Source organism: Syngnathus scovelli, chromosome 1, assembly GCF_024217435.2.
Source record: "Syngnathus scovelli strain Florida chromosome 1, RoL_Ssco_1.2, whole genome shotgun sequence".
Classification (NCBI taxonomy): domain Eukaryota; kingdom Metazoa; phylum Chordata; class Actinopteri; order Syngnathiformes; family Syngnathidae; genus Syngnathus; species Syngnathus scovelli.
This window is the reverse complement of record NC_090847.1, coordinates 24894405-24915600: the sequence shown is the minus strand read 5'-3', so window position 1 is coordinate 24915600 and position 21196 is coordinate 24894405. Positions and strand designations below refer to the sequence as shown.

The following is a 21196-nucleotide window of genomic DNA, read 5'->3' as shown; positions in this document are numbered from 1 at the left end:
ACGCACGGTACGCAATGTTTGTACTCGTTATGCTTCGCGGTGGAGTGGAGTTAGCACCGTGCTAGCCACTTCCTTTAAACTGCTAGTGAGAAGCTAACTGTCCGCCGGGCTTGGTCTGTGATTGGAGCATTCAGCTTCCGGTAGGCGGGACTAAGAAAAAGGCACTTTTCTATTTTTGCCTGTCACACACTTGGAGTGGACGCGAGGGTCTTTTGGCAACAACACGCTGGAGAAGGCAAGTCTTCAGACCAAGTAAGTTCCCCCCCCTTAAAAATAATAGATCTTTGTACTTGCAACTAGCAGACATTTTTTTTCTGACAGCATGTTGCATACAGAAGGCAAAGGTTGTAAACAGGGGTGTGTGGAGACATGCAAAGCTTCACAAATATTTAGTATAGTAGGTGTCCACTGTTATGACAGTGGGAACTGAATTTTAACTTTTATTTATAAAAGTTATACAGTAAAAAAAATCTGAAAACAAACCAAAAAGCCTTTGCAAGTGTGCAGGAATTGATTTAGGAATATTGGGCTTACACTAAAAATCAACAATCTTTGCAAAGGAATTTAACAGGAATTTAAATCAGAAAACAAACAAAAAAGCCTTTGCAAGTGTGCATTACTCACTAAGATTTCAGAATATTGGACTTACATTAAAAATCAACAATCTTTGCAAAGGAATTTAACTTGAGAACTAGAATGCAGATGCCTAACTGTTCAACTTCTCATTACTTTGTCTAGCTGTTCTCCAGCAAGGAGCTAAAAGAGCTGGATGATGATGTCGGTGGACAAGTCCGAAAAGATCTCCATCGGCCATCAACCCCGAGCTCCGACAAACGGCAGCGGTCAAAGCACGCTGGCTGCGCCCGTTCAGCGCCTCCCGAGGAAGCGCTACTCCGTGGGTGTCGCCTTCAAGGGTCCGGCCAAGCGCCGTCGCCGCGCCCGCAGTGAGAGTCATGTGGAGTCCCTGCTGCCTACTCACTTCCTGTTGGGCGGCAACATCTTTGACCCGCTCAACCTTAACTCGCTGTTGGACGAAGACGTCAACAGGTGAGGAAGAGCCGAGAGCCGGAGGAGAAAAAAGGCTACGCTGAAAGTCACGCACACTTGCGCCAATTAAAGCAGTTTATTTCGTGACATTATATTATTTTTTTTGTACAAGTGCAGTAATGACATATTTCTTCTTGGGTACTTAACCACCATTGCACTATATATCCATTTTGTACTTTACCAGTAACATCCATGTGTCTGACTCACCATCAGGGCCACCAATCAAACTACTCCAAAGTGTTCACCACTGCCGTCCCGTAGCACGGAGCCTGTGGACATACTGGTTCCTCGAGACATCACTGACCCTTTGAATTTGAAGGGAGAGGGAAAACCAGGTGGCAAGGCGGAAGGCGTCCTGTTCTCTCCCATCAAGTCCCGGAGGAGACACAGGAACCATCATTGCAGTGATAGGGAGGCAGCGACCCGTCCCATCTTTCCCTCCACAGATGGAATAACTGGTGAGACACACTGGCATGCATACAGTACAGCATGGGAGTGGAAAAACTAACTACATAAGAAAAAACATGTTTTCAATGCGGTCTCTATTGCTCATTTTCACTGTTGATACTTACTACAAAACAAAACACATGTACATGGTGAAGTTTTGTTGTGGCAGTTCCAGTATTGTCCAGAGAAGGCAGCGCAGGAGTGTCTCCTCTTCCTTGTGAACTCAACACGGCCATCACCTGTCGAGAGGACATTGCCCCACCCCCGATCCTTCCCAGGAGACACTCCCACCCTCCTCCGGCCGCCACACGCAAATCCGGTGAACGGCGGCAGAGGGGTCGACGGCGGACCACCTCGGCAAGGTCGACGCGTGGCGTCGCCGACACGATAGAGGCGAGCCAGTTCCACACACCGCTGGCAGGAGGGCTCGGGCCCAACAGGTGAGTGCCCTGGTTACAAACATCAGATTGCAAACATCAGAATGTGGTTGGTGGAGAATTTTTGGTGAATTTTTCTGGTGATTTTGTAGAAGAGGACAAATGAAATAAAATTGCAAACCATTTCAACAGATTTATTTGCAAGTAGAACTTTGTCAAGTATTGGATTTTTTTTTTTGATCAATTAATTTCTGCCCACTATATTTAGTTTCCCTATTAAGAGCCAACCTTCGACTCTGTAAATTTCTGATGTGAAATGTTTCCAACTTTGACAAGGTTTTAATCGTCTGCTGGTCCACGCGCCTGTTGCTCTGCAGGTGCATACGCAAGCCCCCGGAGAAGAAGGACAAACACCGCTACCAGTATGGCAACCATTGCCGCTTCTATGGCTACCACGGTTTCTACGGCAACGGGTGGGAGGGCCGCGTGGGGCCGGCTGAGGACACGCGGCTGCGCTTGCTCCAAGCTGATTGGTTCCGAGACAAGAAGGTGCTGGACGTGGGCTGCGGCGCCGGTCACCTGACGCTCACCGTGGCCCGCGCCTTCAACCCTGCGCACATCCTGGGGGTGGAGCTGGATGGGCGACTCGTGCATGCTGCCAAGCAGAACATCAGGCACTTCCTGTCACATGACCTGGTGGAGGAAGAGCGGAAGAGAAGGTGTTCGGCCTCCCCAAGTAGAGAGGCAGCCAAAAAGGAGGAGAAGAGGCAAGAGGCGCTCAAGGAGGAGGAAGCTGTGCGTCTCATGGCCTTCCCGCTGTCTCTGAGGGTGAGTCGCGGTCCTCTGGCCGCAGCCCCTCTCCTCCACGCCACTCCCCCACCCTCACGCAGGTTTCCCAACAACATCTCCTTCATCCAGGTGAGTGTTGCGCGCCACTTCCTGTTTGTGACCGCTTCAGAAGTTTACGCCTATTTGTGACTCCTACCACAGGGGGACTACGTGTCAGAACAGGAGGTGTGGCCCGGGAAGGGCCAGTATGACATTATCATGTGTATGTGCGTGACGAAGTGGGTACAACTGCAAGCCGGCGATGAAGGCGTGGTCCGACTCTTCCGACGAGCCTATCAGAGCCTGTCGCCAGACGGATTGTTTATCCTCGAGCCGCAGCCGTGGCGACGCTACGGCCGCAGCAAGAAAGCCTCGGTAGTACTACACACATACACACTAATTGAATTTCACTGTATGGCTTGATTGACCGGGACTGGTGTTGTCTCCTAGGCAATCACATATCATCGCTACAGGAGTTTAAAATTGAGACCAGAGCACTTCACTTCCTACTTGATGGACAATGTCGGCTTCAGCTCCTATAGGCTCCTCACACACAACGGTACCCGAGCACACACAGGAACACTCACACACACACACACACACTGGCACAAGCACACACTGATTTGAAGTTTGTTTCCAGGTGAGAAACAGCCCATTTACCTGTTCCACAAGAAGTGACATGCTGACTTGAGCTCGTGATTGGACAATGCATCGCAGACAGGAAGTGACGCTCATTTGTTTGTGTGGTGCTAAGATGGGACGTTTTCCCGTCATCCATTCGGCGGGGAGATTATTATTATTTTTTTTTACGGCTGCCCTCATTATGGTCGCGGGTGAGCAGGATCCTATCCCAGCTGACTGTGTTCGAGATGGTGGAAATTCATCAGAGCTTACCTTCCGAGTTCTCTGGAGTAAGACAACTGAACTTGAGGTGACAGGACGTTGTGTTTTTAAGGTCAAATTGTCAATGTACAGATTCTCAGTGTATTGCTTATAGGCTTTTACACCGTCGGTTTATAACAAAGCATTTTTTAATCCTTAATAACTGTGAAAGGAAAGCCATAGTTTAGATTGAGGCCTGAGTATCGATTTGATCAAAATAACGTCTGAATAATTTCAAAAATATTTCAAGAATGAATTAGCTTTTTCTAATCCATAAAACACACATTCAAGTGGCAAAAAAAAAAAAAAAAGTGCAAGAAAGCATCAGCTGATGAATTTATCTTTAGATGCAGGTCATCGTTGTTATTGGGGAAAAATGATGCAGCCCATATGACATAAAATATCATTTACTTCGCTTTTGCTATTTAGTTTTGCTGGAAGTGATGACTTCAAAATCCCACATGTCGCTCTGACACTAAACATCATTTACGGGGTCATGAGAAATGATTATAACTGTGTTTAATCGGCAGAACTCCAGTCAATAACGATTAATCGTTGAATCGGTCAGGCTCGATAATATTTCTTTTGTTTTATGTAAATATGAGCAGAGACTTTACACAGAAGACAAAGAACTGAAAAAAACTGAGGGAAACCACAACTCATTCACCATTCTGCCCGCACTGCCTGATCATTCAAATAAATCAATACATTTGACTTGCATTTCATCACCGATGTCAGTGATTGCTTCACGTGTGCATTTGGGCTTGAGCGGAGTCCGTCTATCGGCGTACTTCACTACCCAGCATGCAGTGCGCCCGGCAAATCCCTAAAGAGGATTTCCATGGGATCGCAGGACAACATGCCGCTGAAGAGAGACGGTGAGAGATGATAACCTTTTTGTCATTTTCAAATAATTTCTTGTGAGAGATGCCTCGGCTCACGTGTTGCATGTTTTTCCAGACACTCAGCGAGCTCTGCAACTGATGGAGGCCTGCTCCGATGGGGTCAAAACGAGAGAAGCCGAGAAACTGCTCAACATCTTCCAGAGTGACCTGTTTCAGGCTTTGCTCGGTACTGCAATTTCACTTCTCGGACACTGACACGAGCGTTGGAACGTGTATGAAGTGCATATAAAAAGTCTGCACACCCCTGCTCAAATGTCAGGTTTGTGTGACGGAAAAACAAACGGGCACTGTGTAAGCGTTTCAGACTTAAAGTAAATAGAAGTCAGCACACAACTACTATGATAAAATAAAATTCAGGGAGAATTCGAAAAAATTCTAGAAAGGATTTCCTGACATTTTTCATTGTGCCGTGTTAATATATGAGTGTGTAATTTCATCACATATTTTTTTCCTTTTTTGGAGTAACTTAAAAAAGATACTACTGTGTTCGTACTTTTGCACCCTCTTTTTTGCTTAAAAGCCTCATCTGGCTGGAATATATCCTACCCAGTCCTGTCGAGACTTTTCTACGCCGTGACAACGAAGCTCTCTAAAGCAGATATGATAGCGAGAAGACTTTGTTACATCACTTCTCTGAAATCTCTGAATTCACTCGACAAGGTTGATTTTTTTTTTAATTTGTATTTCCAAGCACTAAATATGTAAACCTGTGCGCAGACATCCAGGAGTTCTACGAGCTGACTGTATGTGAAAACCACGCGGCGAGCCGTCCGCAGACACCTGTCCAGGTACGCTTTCCGTCCAACAGCCTTCCGCCGTTCCTTAGCAACAGCTGCATCACACCATGGCAACAAGAGCACAGCCCACCTCCTCTCTGCTCTCTCTCTGGCTCGCTCGCTCTCTCTTTCTGTCGTCAAGGAGGTGACCCCCCCCAGCAGAAAATAACACTCGTTGCATCGTGCCCCCCCCCCCTCCTCCTCCTCCCCCACCTCCTCATTGGCTCATTGTCGACAGACGGTGGGAAGCGGAGGAGGAGAACCGCGGAGAGTGGGGGGGGGCACAAAGCGCGATCTAAGTGTGTGTGTGTGTGAGTGTGTGAGAGTGTGTGTGTGTCTGTGTGTGTGTGTGTGAAAATGTGTGTGTGACTGTGTGTGTGTGTGTGTGGATATGGACTGCCTCTGCATTGTCACCACCAAGGTAAGAGCAGAGCAACACACATCAGCGTGCTCATGTGTGTTTTAACGAAGCCGTCCGATATTTACACCTGTTTGCGTGCATGTGTGTTTGTGTGTGCATGTGTTGACTAGAACATACCACTCGTGTGTCTTCACTTCCTGCTTCTCACTCGGGTCACACAAATGTCGGAAGACGGCGCCGCCGGCTGTTTCCGGGTCACGTTAGTCGCCGAATGCTGAAGCTCGCTTTGTGACTGTCTGCGTGTGTATGTGTGTGTGTCCCCCCCACCGCAGAAGTATCGTTACCATGACGACGACGACCAGTCAAGCCCTGGAAACGTGACTGACGGACACGCCCCCGAATTCGCGCGCACACACCTGGACACCATCTCACGCCCTGCTGCGCTCACTGTACGTACTGACACACGCACACGCTTTCCCGCTTGTCGCCATAGCGATGGGGCAGGATGGGGGGATGGAGGGTGTCCATGGCAGCAGTATTTTTCGTGTGTGTGTGCGTGTGACATCACGCAGGGGAGGTGATTCCTCGCATGGGTGGGGGAGGGGGCAGAGAGAGAGAGAGAGAAGAAACGCAGCAGTTGAGTTGAGCACAGAGAGCGGGGGAGGATGAGGATGACGAGCGCCGAAGAGCGTCGTCCTCTCATCGCCGGATTTGCTCGTTAGGCCGGTTTGTCTTTTTTTTTTTTTTTTTTTTTTTCTCCCCTTTTTCTGTCTTACCGGTATGAGTCGAGTCAACGATCACGAGAAGGCGTCTTAGTCGTTCATCACTCCTTCCATCTTTATGTAACCCCCCCACCACCACCACCCCCCCTTACCGCGAAGGGGGCAAGACGCCGCGGAGACAGGAAGTGATGTTCGTTTCGGTGTGGTACGCCAAAAAGATGGGACGACGCTTCATCAACAATGTGCGCAGAGCCAAGAGACACAGACAGAGAATGATGGTAACGTTACAAGTTCACCTTTTTGCCTGGCTCAACCAATCAGGGGGCGTGTAGGGGGCGGGTTTGACCTAACGCCCGGCTAGCCGGTTGCGTTGCTCGACATCATGGGCACTGCCGCGTCGAGCATCTGCCGCACAGTTGGGAGGTCGGGGGGTCGTTTCCCTTCTCGTGTGGGGTTGTGCACGTTTGCGGGCGGCCCAGCTAACTCCCACATTCCAAAAAGCTTCAAGAGCCTCCCCCGCCTCCTCCTCATCTTGCGATAAACGTTCATTTTTGACCTCCAAGTGTACGGAGGTGTCATGGGAAACTGAGTGTGAAGTGTAACTAATATCTCTGTTACATAATTACCGACTCTACAACCTCCTCCTCTTCCTCCTCCTCTTCGTCATAAAGCAAGTCATCTCATCCTTCCACCTGCCACAGACCCATTTTGCTCCTCGGCTCAAGTCGGAATTAATCCTAAAGAATAAATCCAGATGTTTGCAAAAAAAAAAAAACCTCACTTCACTTTGACTTCACAGTAAGCAGCAGTTTGACAGTCCCAATTAAAGTTTAGTGTCAAAGCAAACAAAATACAGAGAATTAAACTACGTACAACAAAACAATTTTACCTTAAAAATGCCCCCACTAGCTAACACCAGCAGCGCGATTGAATATGATTGAAGCACTAAATCGTGGCGCACAAATTATTTAATGTTTTAGAATTCTGTTTATTTTGGACAAGCGCTATAAAATAAAATGCTAGTTTCTATAACAACATATTGTACACGTGACTTGAAGGGATACATCTTGACTGAGAACATCTTAGTATGACAGTTTAACCTGGGTTGTTAGTGGAGAGTGCACATTTCTGCAAAGCACTTCTGCTGTGTTTTTTGCACTAGTTTAAAATTTAAACTAGTCATAGATGCAATTAGGAATATTTTTAAAGGGTATTGCTCTTGTTTATTTATTTTTTTTGCTACCCCCTACGAATATTGTACACTGCATAGCGCCATCTGCTGCCTCGTCGCACAAGCCGCACGCAGGACAGGCGGAAGTGATGTCATAGCAACGGCCGTGATTTGACAGAGAGAGAGAGAGACGCTCGCCATAGCCGCCTGGGCCCTGAAGGCGACTGTTGCCGTGGCAACCCGTCGTCAGAAGTGGGTGGGGGGTGCGGGATGCTCGGAATGCGATTTAACCCTTGGTGTGTTTTCACAGATGAACGGATCCGAAGGCGAGTTGGAGTATGAGGAGATCACGCTGGAGAGGGTGAGCACGCACACTGACGCACAGGCACCTATTCGCTATTGCATCATTTTTCCGAAAGAAAACCGCTCATGAGTAAATGGATCCTAAATTCACAAACACCATCAACTGTCACGTGTGCACGTGCAGGGAAACTCCGGGTTGGGCTTCAGTATCGCTGGAGGAACCGACAACCCTCACATTGGAGATGACCCGTCCATCTTCATCACCAAAATTATTCCCGGAGGAGCTGCCGCCCAGGACGGACGTCTGAGGTACATACGTATGCGCGTCCTCGTGCGCGAACACACACCGACGTTTGCGCGTCCGTCCGCAGGGTGAACGACAGCATCGTCTTCGTCAACGACGTGGACGTGCGCGAGGTCACTCACTCGGTTGCCGTGGAGGCCCTGAAAGAGGCGGGGCCCGTGGTACGGCTATACGTCCTGAGGCGACGCCCGCTCGGCGAGCACGTCGCCAAGATCAAACTGATGAAGGGACCCAAAGGTAGGGGGCGGGGCATCCGACTTTGCTACCCCTTGGAAAGGAGAAATTTTGATCTATTTCGCCGGCAGGTCTGGGCTTCAGCATCGCCGGCGGGATCGGCAACCAGCACGTCCCCGGCGACAACAGCATCTACGTTACCAAGATCATTGAGGGCGGCGCAGCACAGCGGGACGGGCGGCTTCAGATCGGCGACAAGATTCTGGCCGTATGTACGCCGTGTCACTCCGTCTGCGTGCATTTGCAACGCCCCTCATAGCCCTTACCGGTGGTCTACAGGTCAACCATTTGTCTCTGGAAGACGTCCTGCACGAAGATGCTGTGTCGGCACTGAAAAATACAGGCGAGGTGGTCTACTTGAAGGTGGCCACGCCCTCCTCGCACTACATCCACCCGGCTGAGCGATTCAGCCCCCCGGACCTTACCAGCTGTACGTCCGCTGTCTTTATTTTTAATTAGCGGGTCGTATCCTGAAATGAGCTGAGGAGCTTCATATTGTAGGGAGGGTGGGGGGAAATCATCCAGCATCTTGACATTTTTCCGGCTTGCCTGTGCAGCCTACATGGAGCCGGACTACATGTGCGATTACCCCCAAGCCCTCCCGCCGCCGTCGCCTCGCCGCTACTCACCGCCCCACCGCGGCATGATGTTAGAGGACGACTACGGCCGAGAGCCCCGCCGCGTGTGCGTGCAGCGCGGTGCCAGCGGCCTGGGCTTCAATATTGTGGGCGGAGAGGACGGCGAAGGGATCTTCATCTCCTTCATCCTCGCCGGGGGGCCGGCGGACCTCAGCGGAGAACTCCAGAAGGGCGACCAGATTCTCAGCGTGCGTGTGACTCACACATACACTCACGTCGTTTCTGTGACATCACAATTTGAGCAACATTATGCATGCGTGGGCAGGTGAATGGCGTGGATCTCAGGTTTGCAACGCATGAGCAGGCCGCAGCGGCGCTCAAGAACGCCGGTCAAACGGTTACCATAGTAACGCAGTACAGACCTGAGGGTGAGTGCACGCATCTGCGTTTTTGCATCATCGGCAAGTTGATGTCATGTCAACGTGTGTATGTGTATGTAGAGTATAGCCGCTTTGAAGCCAAGATCCACGACCTGCGTGAGCAGATGATGAACAGCTCGCCAGGAACCCTGCGAGCCAACCGCAGCTTCTATGTCAGGTAACGCACACACAGGAAGTGCGCCAGAAATAACTCAACAAAGCACCGACGCCATCCTGTGTGTCGCAGGGCCTTGTTCGACTACGATAAGACGTGGGACTGCGGCGTTCTCTCGCAAGCTCTTGACTTTAACTTCGGCGAGGTGCTTCACGTGATCGACAGCGCCGATGACGAATGGTGGCAGGCTAGACGGGTCAACCAGCAGGGGGAGCTGGAGGAGCTGGGATACATCCCATCCAAACACAGGTGAGGCGCGGCTGCCGCGTTGGCCTCGGCTTTGCCACTGACGTGTGCGCGTGTGTGTGTTTCAGGGTCGAGAGGAAAGAGTGGTCCCGAATGAAGACTCAAGGTGAGTTTTGATGACCAAGGCGATGAGGGGACGACGAGGCAATGCCTGACTGTTATGGTTTCCCCTTGCAGGGCTGGTCCAGAGCTACGAGCCGGTAGTGCAGACTGAAGGTGGGTTGAGGAGGCTTGAAAAATATTTGCAGGCTAACACATGACGTCAACATACGAGTAAAACATAGCAAGCGACCGCGACAATATGATAACCGCTGTCTCCGCAGTGGACTACGCCCGACCCGTCATCGTCCTGGGACCCACCAAAGACCGAATCAACGACGACCTGCTCACCGACTTCCCAGACAAGTTTGGCTCCTGCGTGCCACGTGAGTTGGAGGAACGTGCAACTCACTAAGCTAAAACTCAACTCCTCGGAGACATGAATCGGTGGTGCCTCAATTAGGACATTTTTGCCATACAAGCTGCCATTTGGACAATTTTATTGCTTTGACTTGCGTGTGAAAACTTGCTGAACAATTATTGAAAAAGGAGGTTTCCAGCAGTTTATTACAAATCCTACTTGAGATTTACGGTCAAACAGAAGCTACGACTTGGAGAATTACACATTGTGTTTTTAAAATTAGTCAATATCTTAGACTCTAGTCCGCTAGCCCAATGCTAATGCTAACATTCGTATACTGACGGAATGTGTGGCAATTGATTTGAACAGAAACTTTGCAGCAACACATGTAGACTTTCAATATAAGAGCTCTCAGTCATAAATTCTTTATCCTCTGCGAGGAGCTGAGACAGCTGTACAGTATATCCGGATCTCTGTCTTATACTGCCCTCAGGTGGCCCAGTCGGGCATCAATTTTGCCATGTTATTTAATCGTGTCATTACTATGTTTTTAGAAAATATAATATGGATGTTTTCTTATTTAAAAAGCAAAACTCAATTTACTCCTCCGCAGACACGACTCGCCCCCGCAGGGACTACGAGGTGGACGGGCGGGACTACCACTTTGTGTCGTCCCGCGAGCAGATGGAGCGCGATATCCAGTCACATCATTTCATCGAGGCGGGCCAGTACAACAACCACCTGTACGGCACATCGGTGCAGAGCGTCAGACAAGTGGCCCGCCAGGTGAGATGCTCCTCTCGCTGCGGCGATGGCTCAACTTCACGTTGCCATTGCGATGCTTGCCCATGTGATTTATCTGCTCTGCTGTATGTGTTTATGCGTGCGTGTGTGTAGGGCAAGCACTGCATCCTGGACGTGTCGGCCAACGCCGTCAGGAGACTCCAGGCTGCTCACCTTCACCCCATCGCAATCTTCATCCGACCAAGATCTCTGGAGAACATCCTGTGAGTCCGTCAGGCCACTATGCCGACCGGTTAGGACATATTCTCATTTTGCGTGCTCGTGTTTGTGTGTGTAGCGACCTGAATAAGCGTCTGTCGGAGGATCAGGCCAGGAAAGTTTTGGATCGAGCCATCAAAATGGAACAAGACTTCCTCGAGTGTTTCACTGGTGAATATATTTCTCAGATACTGTGCGCCCACAAAGTATTCACACAGCGCTTATTTTTTACACATCTTACGAGTTATTATATGCTAGTTTACTCCATCCATATCTAAATTACTGTTCTGGAGTCCGGGGCTAACAAATTTACAAAAGACAACCAGAATATTTATTCCATTTCAGTTTTCATTGATCTCTATGAATTATCATCATTTTCTTTTAAACCTTTAAAGAGAGCTTAAATTGTATTTCGCTGTTTTAATTCGTCATTGTTAACCTGTAACATCCATTATCCGAATTATAATTTTTTTATTTTGCCATAAGTAAATAAAGCGCTGTGATTACATATGTGGATGCGCTGTCCATTGACGGCTGTTAACATGTGTGTGCAGCCATCGTGCACGGGGACACTTTTGAGGAGGTGTACCACCAAGTCAAAGTGGTCATTGAGGAGCAGAGCGGCCCATACATCTGGGTGGTGACCCGTGACCGACTCTGATTTTTCAGCAGAGGTTCTCTCCCCCCCCCTCCCGTGCACATGTTGTGTATCCATGACAACGCTGGCGCGGCCGAAGTATGATCAGTATAGAGTGTAGGTAATGTGTTTATATTCTGCTATTTATTTATGGATTGATTGATTGATTGATGGATGTGCTCTACACACACCGTGTGCGTGTGTAAATACAACAATGGGGCTCAAACGCACACACGCACACATGTACACACACACACACACACACACACACACACGAATTCAGGGCTTTGAGATCACATGATGCTTTGCTTCGGGCACAACACTGGGTCATGTCTGAATCCCCTCCCCAGCCCACATGGACTACATCTCCCACAATCCCTTTGTGCAACACTGTGGCCACGCCATGGCTCCGTCCCCGTCCACTGTACAGCACAGAGACTCAGTGAGCTAACGCTAACAGCTAACGACTGTCACTCGAGACTTCCCAATGATTTCCTCCGCCGATTCGTCAGTGGGAGAAAGAACGGCGAACGAATTTGCGGAAATCTTGGAATAAATTGCTAAGAAAAAAAAAAAGCCAAGCCTCCCGAGTCGTGACTGCATACAAACAAATATTAAAACACCCAGCCCTGCGCTCAATTGTCCGTGTACCAGTACGCTAGGGTTAGACAATCCAGCGCACCAGTGGAATGAGTAGGGCACATTTATTTGTGACTATTTTTCCTTGTTGTCTCACCTTTGATTTCCTTCAGTTGCTTTATTGTGGTCCACATGATATTTTCTCTTTGATCCTCATAATTTTGGAATCCAGTTGCGGGCCGGATTGGACCGCTCATCAGAATCAGCTTTATTGACCAAGTTTGTGCTTGCCAACTCATACAATCGAGATCAATTGCAGAAAGTCCCAAGCGAACAGATCCAGGAGCTGACTGTTGGTCAGGGGGACCAGAATGTGAACTGTGTCAAAAAGTCAAGAAGCAGGAGAAAAGTCAAAAAGAGGCAAAAGGACTCTGGTGACATTGCTTGCAGTAGTACAAGAAGCCTTCCAGGAACAGGACCACACCCAGAGTCCGTCCACACACACACGCCAATGGCCAACTTGTTTCTCCCCGGCTCGGATCCACCCGGAGCCGAGGGTCACACACATCCGAACAGGTGAGTGAGAATGAGAGTGGTGATGGAGTGAGTGAGCAAAGCTGACAGAGACACAGATGAGCAAGTCAGATGTTAGAGCAGTTCTTCCAAACTTTTAACACCATGTAGCACCTCAAAAAATATTTTGCTCACTGACTATCACCATCATAGCCAAGATTGAAATCCAGTAGCATGGCATAATAAAATTTTGATTAAAAAAAACTATGATAAGTCATATTCCTAAAAGTTGTAATATCAGGATAGAAAAAATATTTTCAAACTTCAATTTTTATTATGTGTAAAGTTGTGGTATTATGTGGAAAAACAAACCCTGTGTTTACAGGAGTAAAGTTGATACATTATAAGAAAATAAAATCAACATTATTCCAGACTAAAGGCAGAATGTAAGAAATAGAGTTGAATTAAATGGAAGTTAAATGCAACAAATCGCGGGAAGAGTCCTTCCTGTAATGCGGTGGGATACCGCTAGAGGGAGATTATGTAAATGACACGCAGGTATTAGTACTTTTTTAATGAGCGCACTTTTTTTTTCTCTTGGCCTATGGTTCTCTTGGTCACCTAAATTCGTTCATGTGCCAACAGGCAAATCTTAAACTAATGCACAACATGGGAAAAAAATAATTTATAAAAAATAGTCGCTCACATTTCAGATACTGTACATTTTATATCGGAAAATATCTTTTGCTGGTTAAATATGGAAAAAGTCACACACTTTAAAATTGTCTTTTAGTCAAGTGAAACTCTCAGCCAATCAACATTTCCATGTTGATTTTGTGAGAGAGAGAAAAAAGATCAAGGCGACTCAGAGCGTGTTTTACTTCACTTTATTTTACATTTGCAAACATGAGTTTCTGTTATGTCCATTGTTGCCATGGTGACCGACCATACATGTTAGTGTTGTTCGTTCAGTGTATTTGCAGACAGGTGAGCTTGAGGGGCGGTGCCATCTTTGTCAGGAAGTTGCTTTTGGTACTTCTCAAACTTTTGACCTCTGAAACAAACCACTGTGCTGATCCATCAAGCAACACACTCAGTTTTTTTGTGCTCTTTGTGAGTGCTGCTGTATTTTGTCTTTGAATACCAGTGTGTGTGTGTGTGTGTGTGTGTGTGTGTTTATGTGCGAGTTCAATGTTTTGAAAGGCTTTCTGTTGTTCCGTGTGTGCCAATATATCTGTGTGTGTTACCTTCTTTGGCCTGGTTTTCTATCCTGCAGGTCAGAAACAACGATTTGACGGCGGCGGCACACAACAACAGGAAGTCAAGCAGCCCGTCATCACACGCCTGCAAAAAGGAAGCAGGAAGTGTCTTATTAACGAGCGGCAAATCGCCTTCATTGATGGTAAGGGGTCCAACCCGACCTGGCTCCTCCCACGGGGGTACACTTGGATGTGTCCTCTGGCCTTCACCGCTCTTTGAAGTCCCTCCCACTGGGGATGGTTGAGCCCGAGCACCTGGCGAACGAGCGCCCCTGTGAAGTGCACGTGAGCTTCGCCTGTGCCGTCCTCCATCACCAACCTGACGGTCCATTATCATCTTCATCATCATCAAGGTAAGCAGTCACTGATTATCTGGCACACTTACTTGGCGGTGCAGTCAAAGACAGCTGATGGTGAGGGACACTGACCACTGCAACCAGACTGAGAGACAAAGAGAGGAAGGACCACACTATGAGTGGTACCTTGATTAAAACTCATTCCCCCCAAATTTTGGGGATTTAAAGCTGTGTCTTCTACCCAAGGTCTTAAGTCAAACATTCTCAGTTTCCCTGAATTGTAATCAGGAATGAATGAATACGCATGCACACACACACACACAAACCACTCTCTAATTATGGTCTTTGCGTGTTTGTGTGTGTACCTGCTTGTACACACTGCCACACTCGAAGCAGTTCCACTGCAGCTGCATAAAGAGGAAACACACCACATGGCCTTTGACCCGGCCCACAGTGCGGCTCTGCTGCGTCCACAGGGCCAGGTGCATGATGGGAGGCGGTGGTCGGTCCTCCCCCTCCCACCTGCTAGACAACAAGTCCAGGTGATGTGTGTGCGTGCAGGAGAGACTCAGGCAGTCGGATGCTTGTTGATACCTCTCGTCTCGAACCCGCAGCACTGCCACCCAGCTGACTGGTATGTTACTGCAATATACATGCCCTGACCTGTAAAATTCACACACACAGGCAGAGGTTATAAAACATTCTGTGTGAGTGTGTGTGTCTCCCAGAGTGTGTGTGTCACCTGGATACCCTCCTGCGGAAAGCAGACAGCAACAGCGTGTTGCCTGGCAACATCCCGAGCGGGTACGCGTTATGGTTCAAGTTCAGGAAGACATGGATGCTCCTTCCACTTTGGTCACACACTGTGAGACGTGCACCTACACACACACACAGTCGGTGAACTGCTTTCTTTTGTCAAATGTGTGCTTGTGTGTGTGTGAGAGAGACACACCAACATTAGATTGTCCAGTATCCCTTGTACTGTCATTCAGATTGATCCTGTCTGAGACAAAACCCTGAAAAGACACTACATCTGCACTGTACACACACACACACAAACTTTGATTGATCGATTGTCCGATGACGGTGACATCACATGACAAGCACAGCTCACCAGCCATCCAACACTTGCGACACGGTAGATGTCGCAGGACAGACGCTCCTTTGGCAGACGGGTACAAGGAGGGGCCGTGTCAACGTGTGAAACTTCCACCCGGATTGGACCAGCAGTGTGGCATTGCCCGCCAGAACGGCGACGTCCTGATTGACGTCTGACAGTGAGAGGACGGACGGCGAGGGAAGAGTCGCGGCGATGATGTAGTGGCAAACGTACGTGGGTGCCGGTCGCTACCAGTCTGTAGAAGCGTCCCGGCTGCAGGAGAGGAAACCAGCGAGCAGACGCGCCTGAACACAACACGGTCACCTGCACACACGCACACAATGCTGATTGGGTAAAGCCCAAAGGCTTTGCTAACGTCACCTTTTTCTCATTTCCTGTCTCAAAGGCTTTCATTGGCCGGTTTTTGGGGTCCTGCCCCCAGGCCGCCACGGGCCCAATCACAGTCGCTGTGACGGAGAAAGACGCCTGCTCATTCTCCCGCCATATCACGCCATTCTTCTGCTCCACCTGGAGGACCACCGAGACGCATGATGAAGACGGGCGCGAGGACTTCGTGTCCTCATCCTTGTCCTTTTGACTTTGCTTCCTCGCCACATCTTCCTTCTCTTCTTCCTCTTCCCCTGAATCCTCCCCTTTATTACGCAGATGCATTTCCATGGCAGCAGATGGGCTCAAAATGTGGATGCTGTCCTCAGAGAACTGGAGGTAAACGCTGTTGCACAAACACAAACGCACGGGATCAGAAACCACACAAGTATGAAGTGTGTGTGTTTGTGTGTACCTGCACTGTTTGTATGTGATGTATTTGTGTTGATCCAGGTGTTGGTAGGAGGGGAAGTTTGATTGAATGAATCGCTCTGTTACCATGGTGAACTGCTGGACACATATGAGACAACCTGAAAACAAACAAACAAACAAATAAAACACAAATACAGGTTGTACTTCCTGTCAATCAGCGTGTGCATGTGTACCTATCCACGCCGTATTGAATGACGTGCCGTGGCCTCCCGCCGCTTTCTCTGTAGTTTGCGTGATGACACAGGCGATGGTCCCCGTGCGGTCTCTCAGCTGCAGCGTATGTTGGGACGCACTTGATGGCAGCTCCAGTACACCCACGAGCAGCAGGGGGCGCTGTCTGTGCACCAACGTGATCAGGTGTGAAGTTTTTTTTGTGTGCATATTTTGTAGTTTTGTTAATTTTGCTAAATCTCTTTTTAATTCCATTTTTACTTTTTCACATTTTGAAAAAACAAACCAATACACAAATTACAACACACACGTGCAGTTTTCCCCCACATTTGGTGACATTGTGTCCCTATTTCGTAACCAGGCTCACACAGAGGTGGAGGATTACCTGAGCGTCTCTTCGGGCTGCAGTTTGCGCCTTGAGTCCGATGTCAAAGTTCTACATGACCAGGCCAGTGCGGCGTCCATCTGAGGTCGGGTCAGACCGACTCCAGCAGGTGGCAGCAGAGAGCGGAGACACAAGGAAGCCCAACAGTCCTCCTGGAGGGACTCTTGGAGCTCTGACAGGCTGACATACTGATGCTGCACCAAGTCACCGTCATACTGGAGAGATAACGCAGGTACACACACACAGCCACAAAAGGTGAAAATCCGCATCTATCTATATCATTTCACTTCTCCCACAACCTTTAAAATACATATTATTTAAAGAACACCTTTAAGTATCTGATGTTTTTAAAATGCAATCATAAAATAATTGAACTGTACAGTATTGATAAGAACACCCCTGAGGTGGTAATTAATTCTATCATTAGTTCATTACACTTTTTTGTATTTTAAATAAATGTCGAGGAGTGGCACACAGCCTCTCTCTCTCTCTCTCTCTCTCTCTCTCTACATAAAACACTTACTGTTTGGTTTTAATCATTTATCTAGATAGAATTTGTATTAACCTTAGGTTCAGATAAGTTAATAATTTCAATAAGTGGGAAACGTAATTTCGATCTCTTTGTGTGTCTTGACGTGAAGAAATAAAGCAGACTTTGACCTTGAATAATGACTTTTTGGCAATTAAACCTCCGCCTAGCTTTTGATGAAGACTTAAGGCAATTTGGAGATTTTTTTTTTTTTTTTTTTAGGTTTAGGGAATCAATTTAAAAAATGATTAGTGATGACAGGGAGGGTCTACCTGTGTCAGCGGACACGTGTGAGGCTCGTCCAACATCTCGGCGTAGATGTCTCGTCTGTGTCGATGCCCTTGTCCAAACGCGACCTCCATCACTTTCCATGACAACACGCACGTGCACTGTTGTGACGCATTCGGGAGCAGGCTGCGACGGACACGCGAGTTAGCGCGTGAATGCTAACAGAGATCCCCCACCTTGAATGGTTTACCTCCGTTGAAACTGGGAGCACAGGTGGCACGTCCACATGTACCGGGACACATCCAGGTTCCTCTCCACCAGCAACCGCCGCAACACGCCATCGTCTGGACAGTTTCTGTCAGGGTCCGAGCCTAGAACGGCGCTAAACTTTGCCACCGTCACAGTGGATCGCAGGCAAGTGCAAAGTATACTGGGAGGGAAGTCGGGACAGGGCCGGTACAGGAAGTGAACGTGATGGATCTGGATTGGGATGGCAACGTAGATGTGTCAAATTACTTATCACGTAATCAATCCACCAAGCAAGCTCTTTTGCAATTATGCTTTTGGAGAAAAAAATGAGCTTCGGCAAACAAAAGAAGGAAGGCAGAAAGGAAGGCATAAGTTAACCCGATTATGGCGAACATGTGAAGCCCCGAAAAAGTTAAAAGCCATCTTAGGTCGGAATGGCTAACAAGACCTCACCGCCAACACGTCGCCGGCTCGCAGCTTCCTCTTCAGCTTGGGTTGATAGGCCAGGCACAGTCCCAGCTTACTGTCCATCACGTAAAGGCCCGCCCCCGTGCTCACCACCTCTGTGACTGTCCCCTAAAATGGGAAAGGGGCAGCATTAGGAGAAGCATCCGCAAAGAATTAGAAAATGTTTCTCACCTGGTAACTGATGATTTTGGACTGTTTGGTCCTGTCATTAGATTGGACCTCGCATTCCTCGGGCTGCAACATTTCTGATGAGGGAGACGGCGGCAAGAGCGGCATGGTCGACGGCGCATCCTCGCCTGGGGCGCACCGCTGCGTCTTGTGCATTTCGGAGTGCTCGGTCGCACACAGGATGTTCTTCCCTCCCCACGGTCGTAAGACACAGACACGCAACGCTGTCACGCATACACACTCGCCGACCGACACGCACTGTGCCCACCACAGCCTGCTGCTATTCTAAACACAAACAAACACCACAAACAAAAGTTCAATACACAATGACTACTTTTCATGTGTGTTTTTGTCTTTACCTTGACCAGGACAGGTAGCGTGTGTGTTTCGTCTGACAGCATGAAGAAGAAGAAAGATGTCCCTGAGATGACCAGCAGGGGGCAGACGGAAGCCACTTTACCGTAGATGGACAGACGCAATCCTTGCACCCTGACAGACAGACAAGAGGTTAGGTGGAACTGAAACTATTAGCTGAAAAACACACCTATTAGTACGTCTTGGTGTCAGGTGGGCGGGCGAAGCTTTTTCTGGCCTCCACATTGGAAGCCAACTTCAGTAGCTAATGTGGATGCGAACAATGGAAGCTAACGTCAGATAGACATTTGTTTGTAATACATGCACGTGTACTAACGCAATGGCATGGCTAAGAGGAAAGTAGTTGGTGGTACTTGAATGTGCTGCGAATTTTATAAATCAAATCAAAATCTGTCATTTGATAATGTTGACAGGTGAGTTTGAAATGATATGAAAGTATGACCTCACCTGTCGTGCATTAAGGCTGCAGCTTCTTTGACAGCGACAGCACCGGCGGCCAATCCTTGCGCAGGACCGGGACACAGCAGCACAGGAGAGCCAATCAGCTCCACGTAGCCTCGGGCTTCCGGCTGCGCTTGCAAGTGGGCATCGTGGGGGATGTAGTGCCAGTGGGGGAGGAAGACCAGACGACCCATCCACAAAGGTGAGGGAGAGACAACCTAGACAGGCAAACATCATTTCTTGCACAGCTTTGTTAATCTGGAACATATCCTGCGGCACACCTGGTGATCTCCCCCAAAATGGTTGCACCAACTCACCTTGCACCCAACGTTGCCACTGGCGTCTGTCAACGTCCACTCTCCGTCACGGCCATGCGTCAGGTGCCCGATCAGCAGGAGGTGTGCCCGGGGAAGAGCCCGCCGACCCGGGAGCGCCACCGCCGCTTCCTCGGCTAACGCACGCTCCTGACTGGTGCTCCAAGACAGGTTACTGACGCACGCCAGCCGCTGGTGAGAGAGAAGCTCAGAGACGCACACCAGCCTGGTGAGCCGACGCAAAACGTCAGCAACGTGTCTGAATGGGGCGGGACGGGACAGCATGCCTTACCTGTAGCTGATGGGCAGCGTGTGCGTGCTGGACATCTTCCCTCGTATCCTCTTCAGCACAGTTGCACTCAGGTGAGACACACCCTCATCAGCTGCAAATTAGAGAATTTGGTCAAACTTGGGGAGAACGTGGAAACTCAGTGTGTGCGTGTACATATTACAGTATCGCTACACACACATACTAACATCGTAGCAAAACTTTCAGCTGTATCATCCAGCCTTATTTTCCAACTTTACCGTGTCATGCTTAACAGTTGAACCTGGATTACTTTGCACTTCAATTTATATTGAACATAGACTAAAACTCATGGAGTTTAATTTGATTTTGCATGACACAAATGAATACTAAATAACTGAAAAAAAAATGATAGGTCATTCTTTAAAATTATCTATCATTGGTTTAATAGAAATTGTAAGTTCCAAAAGTACTAGAGTTATAAGGTATTGGTGAGTCGATAGTTGTACTGGGATCGGTCTGAAAAGACATTAAACAACGAAAATATAGTGTATAGATTTTTACATATATGTAGACTCACCTGTCTGAGAACAGGGGGCGGGGCCAGAATTTATAGGCCACACATACTCTCTGACGAAGTGAAATAGTCCTTCTAACCATTTGGCCTCCTGCAGAGAACAGCAGAGGTTTTGCAGTTGAGACTCCTACCAATTTGAATGGACTACAACGATTGCTACTTTTCCGTATGTTTTCTGTCATGTCGGTTCTCCTGAGTCACATGAAACACTGGGCGAGCACACTCAGGCTTTGAATCGATCGCATCTACTGGTTTGTTGTTGTGGTAGTTGCCGAGAATCATCTGTTTATGCAAAGGCTGGGTAAATTCTTTGGATGAGAGTCGAAACGTTTTTTGAGACACCCGCAATGCTCTCATTGCGATCGCGCTAATGCCCAGAGAATGATAAAAAGCCGATGAATGGCACTATTCCTAAGCAAAAAATACACTTTTTAACATTGAATATTTGTGATACTGACGGCTTCACTCTGCGGATTGCATTGTGCCCGGAACAGCTGCATTGCGTCCATGTCATCCATAGAATGTACATTTATATTTTTAAAAATAAAATGAGCTGTAAGTATCCCGCGGTAAACACTGCGCTTCCGGGATTTCTACGGCACTAACGGTAGCCGCTGAGGCTCAAATATAACGCGTTTGCTGCGTCTTTGTTTCAAGTAATAAAA

The 21196-nt window shown here is 48.4% G+C and overlaps 3 protein-coding genes and 1 long non-coding RNA gene across 7 annotated transcripts; 2 read left to right on the top strand and 2 right to left on the bottom strand.

The window, feature by feature from the left end:
• Nucleotides 1–397: 397 nt before the first annotated feature.
• Nucleotides 398–5957, bottom strand: LOC125993375 (uncharacterized). The gene is made up of 2 exons (XR_007490175.2): nucleotides 5801–5957; nucleotides 398–1943 (listed from the first exon to the last, which is right to left on the bottom strand). It is a non-coding gene; the product is annotated as an uncharacterized lncRNA (long non-coding RNA).
• LOC125992280 (7SK snRNA methylphosphate capping enzyme) lies at nucleotides 770–4306 on the top strand. The gene is made up of 7 exons (XM_049761188.2): nucleotides 770–1047; nucleotides 1261–1505; nucleotides 1664–1934; nucleotides 2249–2789; nucleotides 2862–3074; nucleotides 3150–3258; nucleotides 3340–4306. Exons 1-7 carry the CDS (start codon nucleotides 770–772, stop codon nucleotides 3375–3377), a joined length of 1695 nt encoding a protein of 564 aa, XP_049617145.1. The 3' UTR covers nucleotides 3378–4306.
• On the top strand, nucleotides 4327–12086 carry LOC125992118 (disks large homolog 4). 2 transcript variants are annotated; one of them, XM_049760755.2, is made up of 20 exons: nucleotides 4327–4459; nucleotides 4542–4652; nucleotides 5204–5274; nucleotides 5956–6072; nucleotides 7827–7877; nucleotides 8004–8128; nucleotides 8191–8360; nucleotides 8429–8565; nucleotides 8637–8787; nucleotides 8915–9183; nucleotides 9261–9363; nucleotides 9436–9532; nucleotides 9602–9778; nucleotides 9844–9881; nucleotides 9953–9991; nucleotides 10099–10200; nucleotides 10789–10961; nucleotides 11073–11182; nucleotides 11257–11348; nucleotides 11732–12086. In XM_049760755.2, the coding sequence occupies exons 1-20, from the start codon at nucleotides 4423–4425 to the stop codon at nucleotides 11836–11838; spliced, it is 2277 nt and encodes a 758-aa protein (XP_049616712.1). In that variant the 5' UTR covers nucleotides 4327–4422; the 3' UTR covers nucleotides 11839–12086. The 2 variants fall into 2 exon arrangements, with proteins under 2 accessions (XP_049616712.1, XP_049616721.1); XM_049760764.2 differs by lacking the exons at nucleotides 4327–4459; nucleotides 4542–4652; nucleotides 5204–5274; nucleotides 5956–6072 and adding an exon at nucleotides 6480–6623.
• Nucleotides 12087–13778: 1692 nt separating this feature from the next.
• Nucleotides 13779–21148, bottom strand: ctc1 (CTS telomere maintenance complex component 1). 3 transcript variants are annotated; one of them, XM_049760290.2, is made up of 24 exons: nucleotides 20990–21148; nucleotides 20535–20622; nucleotides 20000–20090; nucleotides 19711–19933; nucleotides 19400–19611; nucleotides 18937–19066; nucleotides 18581–18862; nucleotides 18395–18517; nucleotides 17943–18172; nucleotides 17737–17878; nucleotides 16936–17150; nucleotides 16553–16716; nucleotides 16363–16477; nucleotides 15942–16293; nucleotides 15795–15884; nucleotides 15576–15721; nucleotides 15414–15499; nucleotides 15204–15339; nucleotides 15056–15124; nucleotides 14827–14986; nucleotides 14551–14606; nucleotides 14328–14484; nucleotides 14154–14250; nucleotides 13779–13960 (listed from the first exon to the last, which is right to left on the bottom strand). In XM_049760290.2, exons 1-24 carry the CDS (start codon nucleotides 21047–21049, stop codon nucleotides 13875–13877), a joined length of 3510 nt encoding a protein of 1169 aa, XP_049616247.1. In that variant the 5' UTR covers nucleotides 21050–21148; the 3' UTR covers nucleotides 13779–13874. The 3 variants fall into 3 exon arrangements, with proteins under 3 accessions (XP_049616247.1, XP_049616226.1, XP_049616238.1); XM_049760269.2 differs by having other exon boundaries at nucleotides 15795–16293; XM_049760281.2 differs by having other exon boundaries at nucleotides 14827–14983; nucleotides 15795–16293.
• Between the last annotated feature and the right edge of the window lie 48 nt (nucleotides 21149–21196).

What these genes read in the sequence shown, in the direction of transcription:
- LOC125992280 (XM_049761188.2), top strand. Translation starts at nt 770, where the DNA reads ATGATGATGTCGGTGGACAAGTCCGAAAAGATCTCCATCGGCCATCAA. An exon ending in ACAACATCTCCTTCATCCAG is followed by an intron (nt 2,790 to 2,861) that starts GTGAGTGTTGCG and finishes CTCCTACCACAG; the next exon opens with GGGGACTACGTGTCAGAACA. An exon ending in GCCGCAGCAAGAAAGCCTCG is followed by an intron (nt 3,075 to 3,149) that starts GTAGTACTACAC and finishes GTTGTCTCCTAG; the next exon opens with GCAATCACATATCATCGCTA.
- ctc1 (XM_049760269.2), bottom strand. Translation starts at nt 21,049, where the DNA reads ATGGATGACATGGACGCAATGCAGCTGTTCCGGGCACAATGCAATCCG. An exon ending in TACTGGACAATCTAATGTTG is followed by an intron (nt 15,340 to 15,413) that starts GTGTGTCTCTCT and finishes GTGTGTGTGTAG; the next exon opens with GTGCACGTCTCACAGTGTGT. An exon ending in ACCCCCGTGGGAGGAGCCAG is followed by an intron (nt 14,251 to 14,327) that starts GTCGGGTTGGAC and finishes TCCTTTTTGCAG; the next exon opens with GCGTGTGATGACGGGCTGCT.
- LOC125992118 (XM_049760755.2), top strand. Translation starts at nt 4,423, where the DNA reads ATGGGATCGCAGGACAACATGCCGCTGAAGAGAGACG. An exon ending in CCTGTTTCAGGCTTTGCTCG is followed by an intron (nt 4,653 to 5,203) that starts GTACTGCAATTT and finishes ACCTGTGCGCAG; the next exon opens with ACATCCAGGAGTTCTACGAG. An exon ending in CTTCCTCGAGTGTTTCACTG is followed by an intron (nt 11,349 to 11,731) that starts GTGAATATATTT and finishes ATGTGTGTGCAG; the next exon opens with CCATCGTGCACGGGGACACT.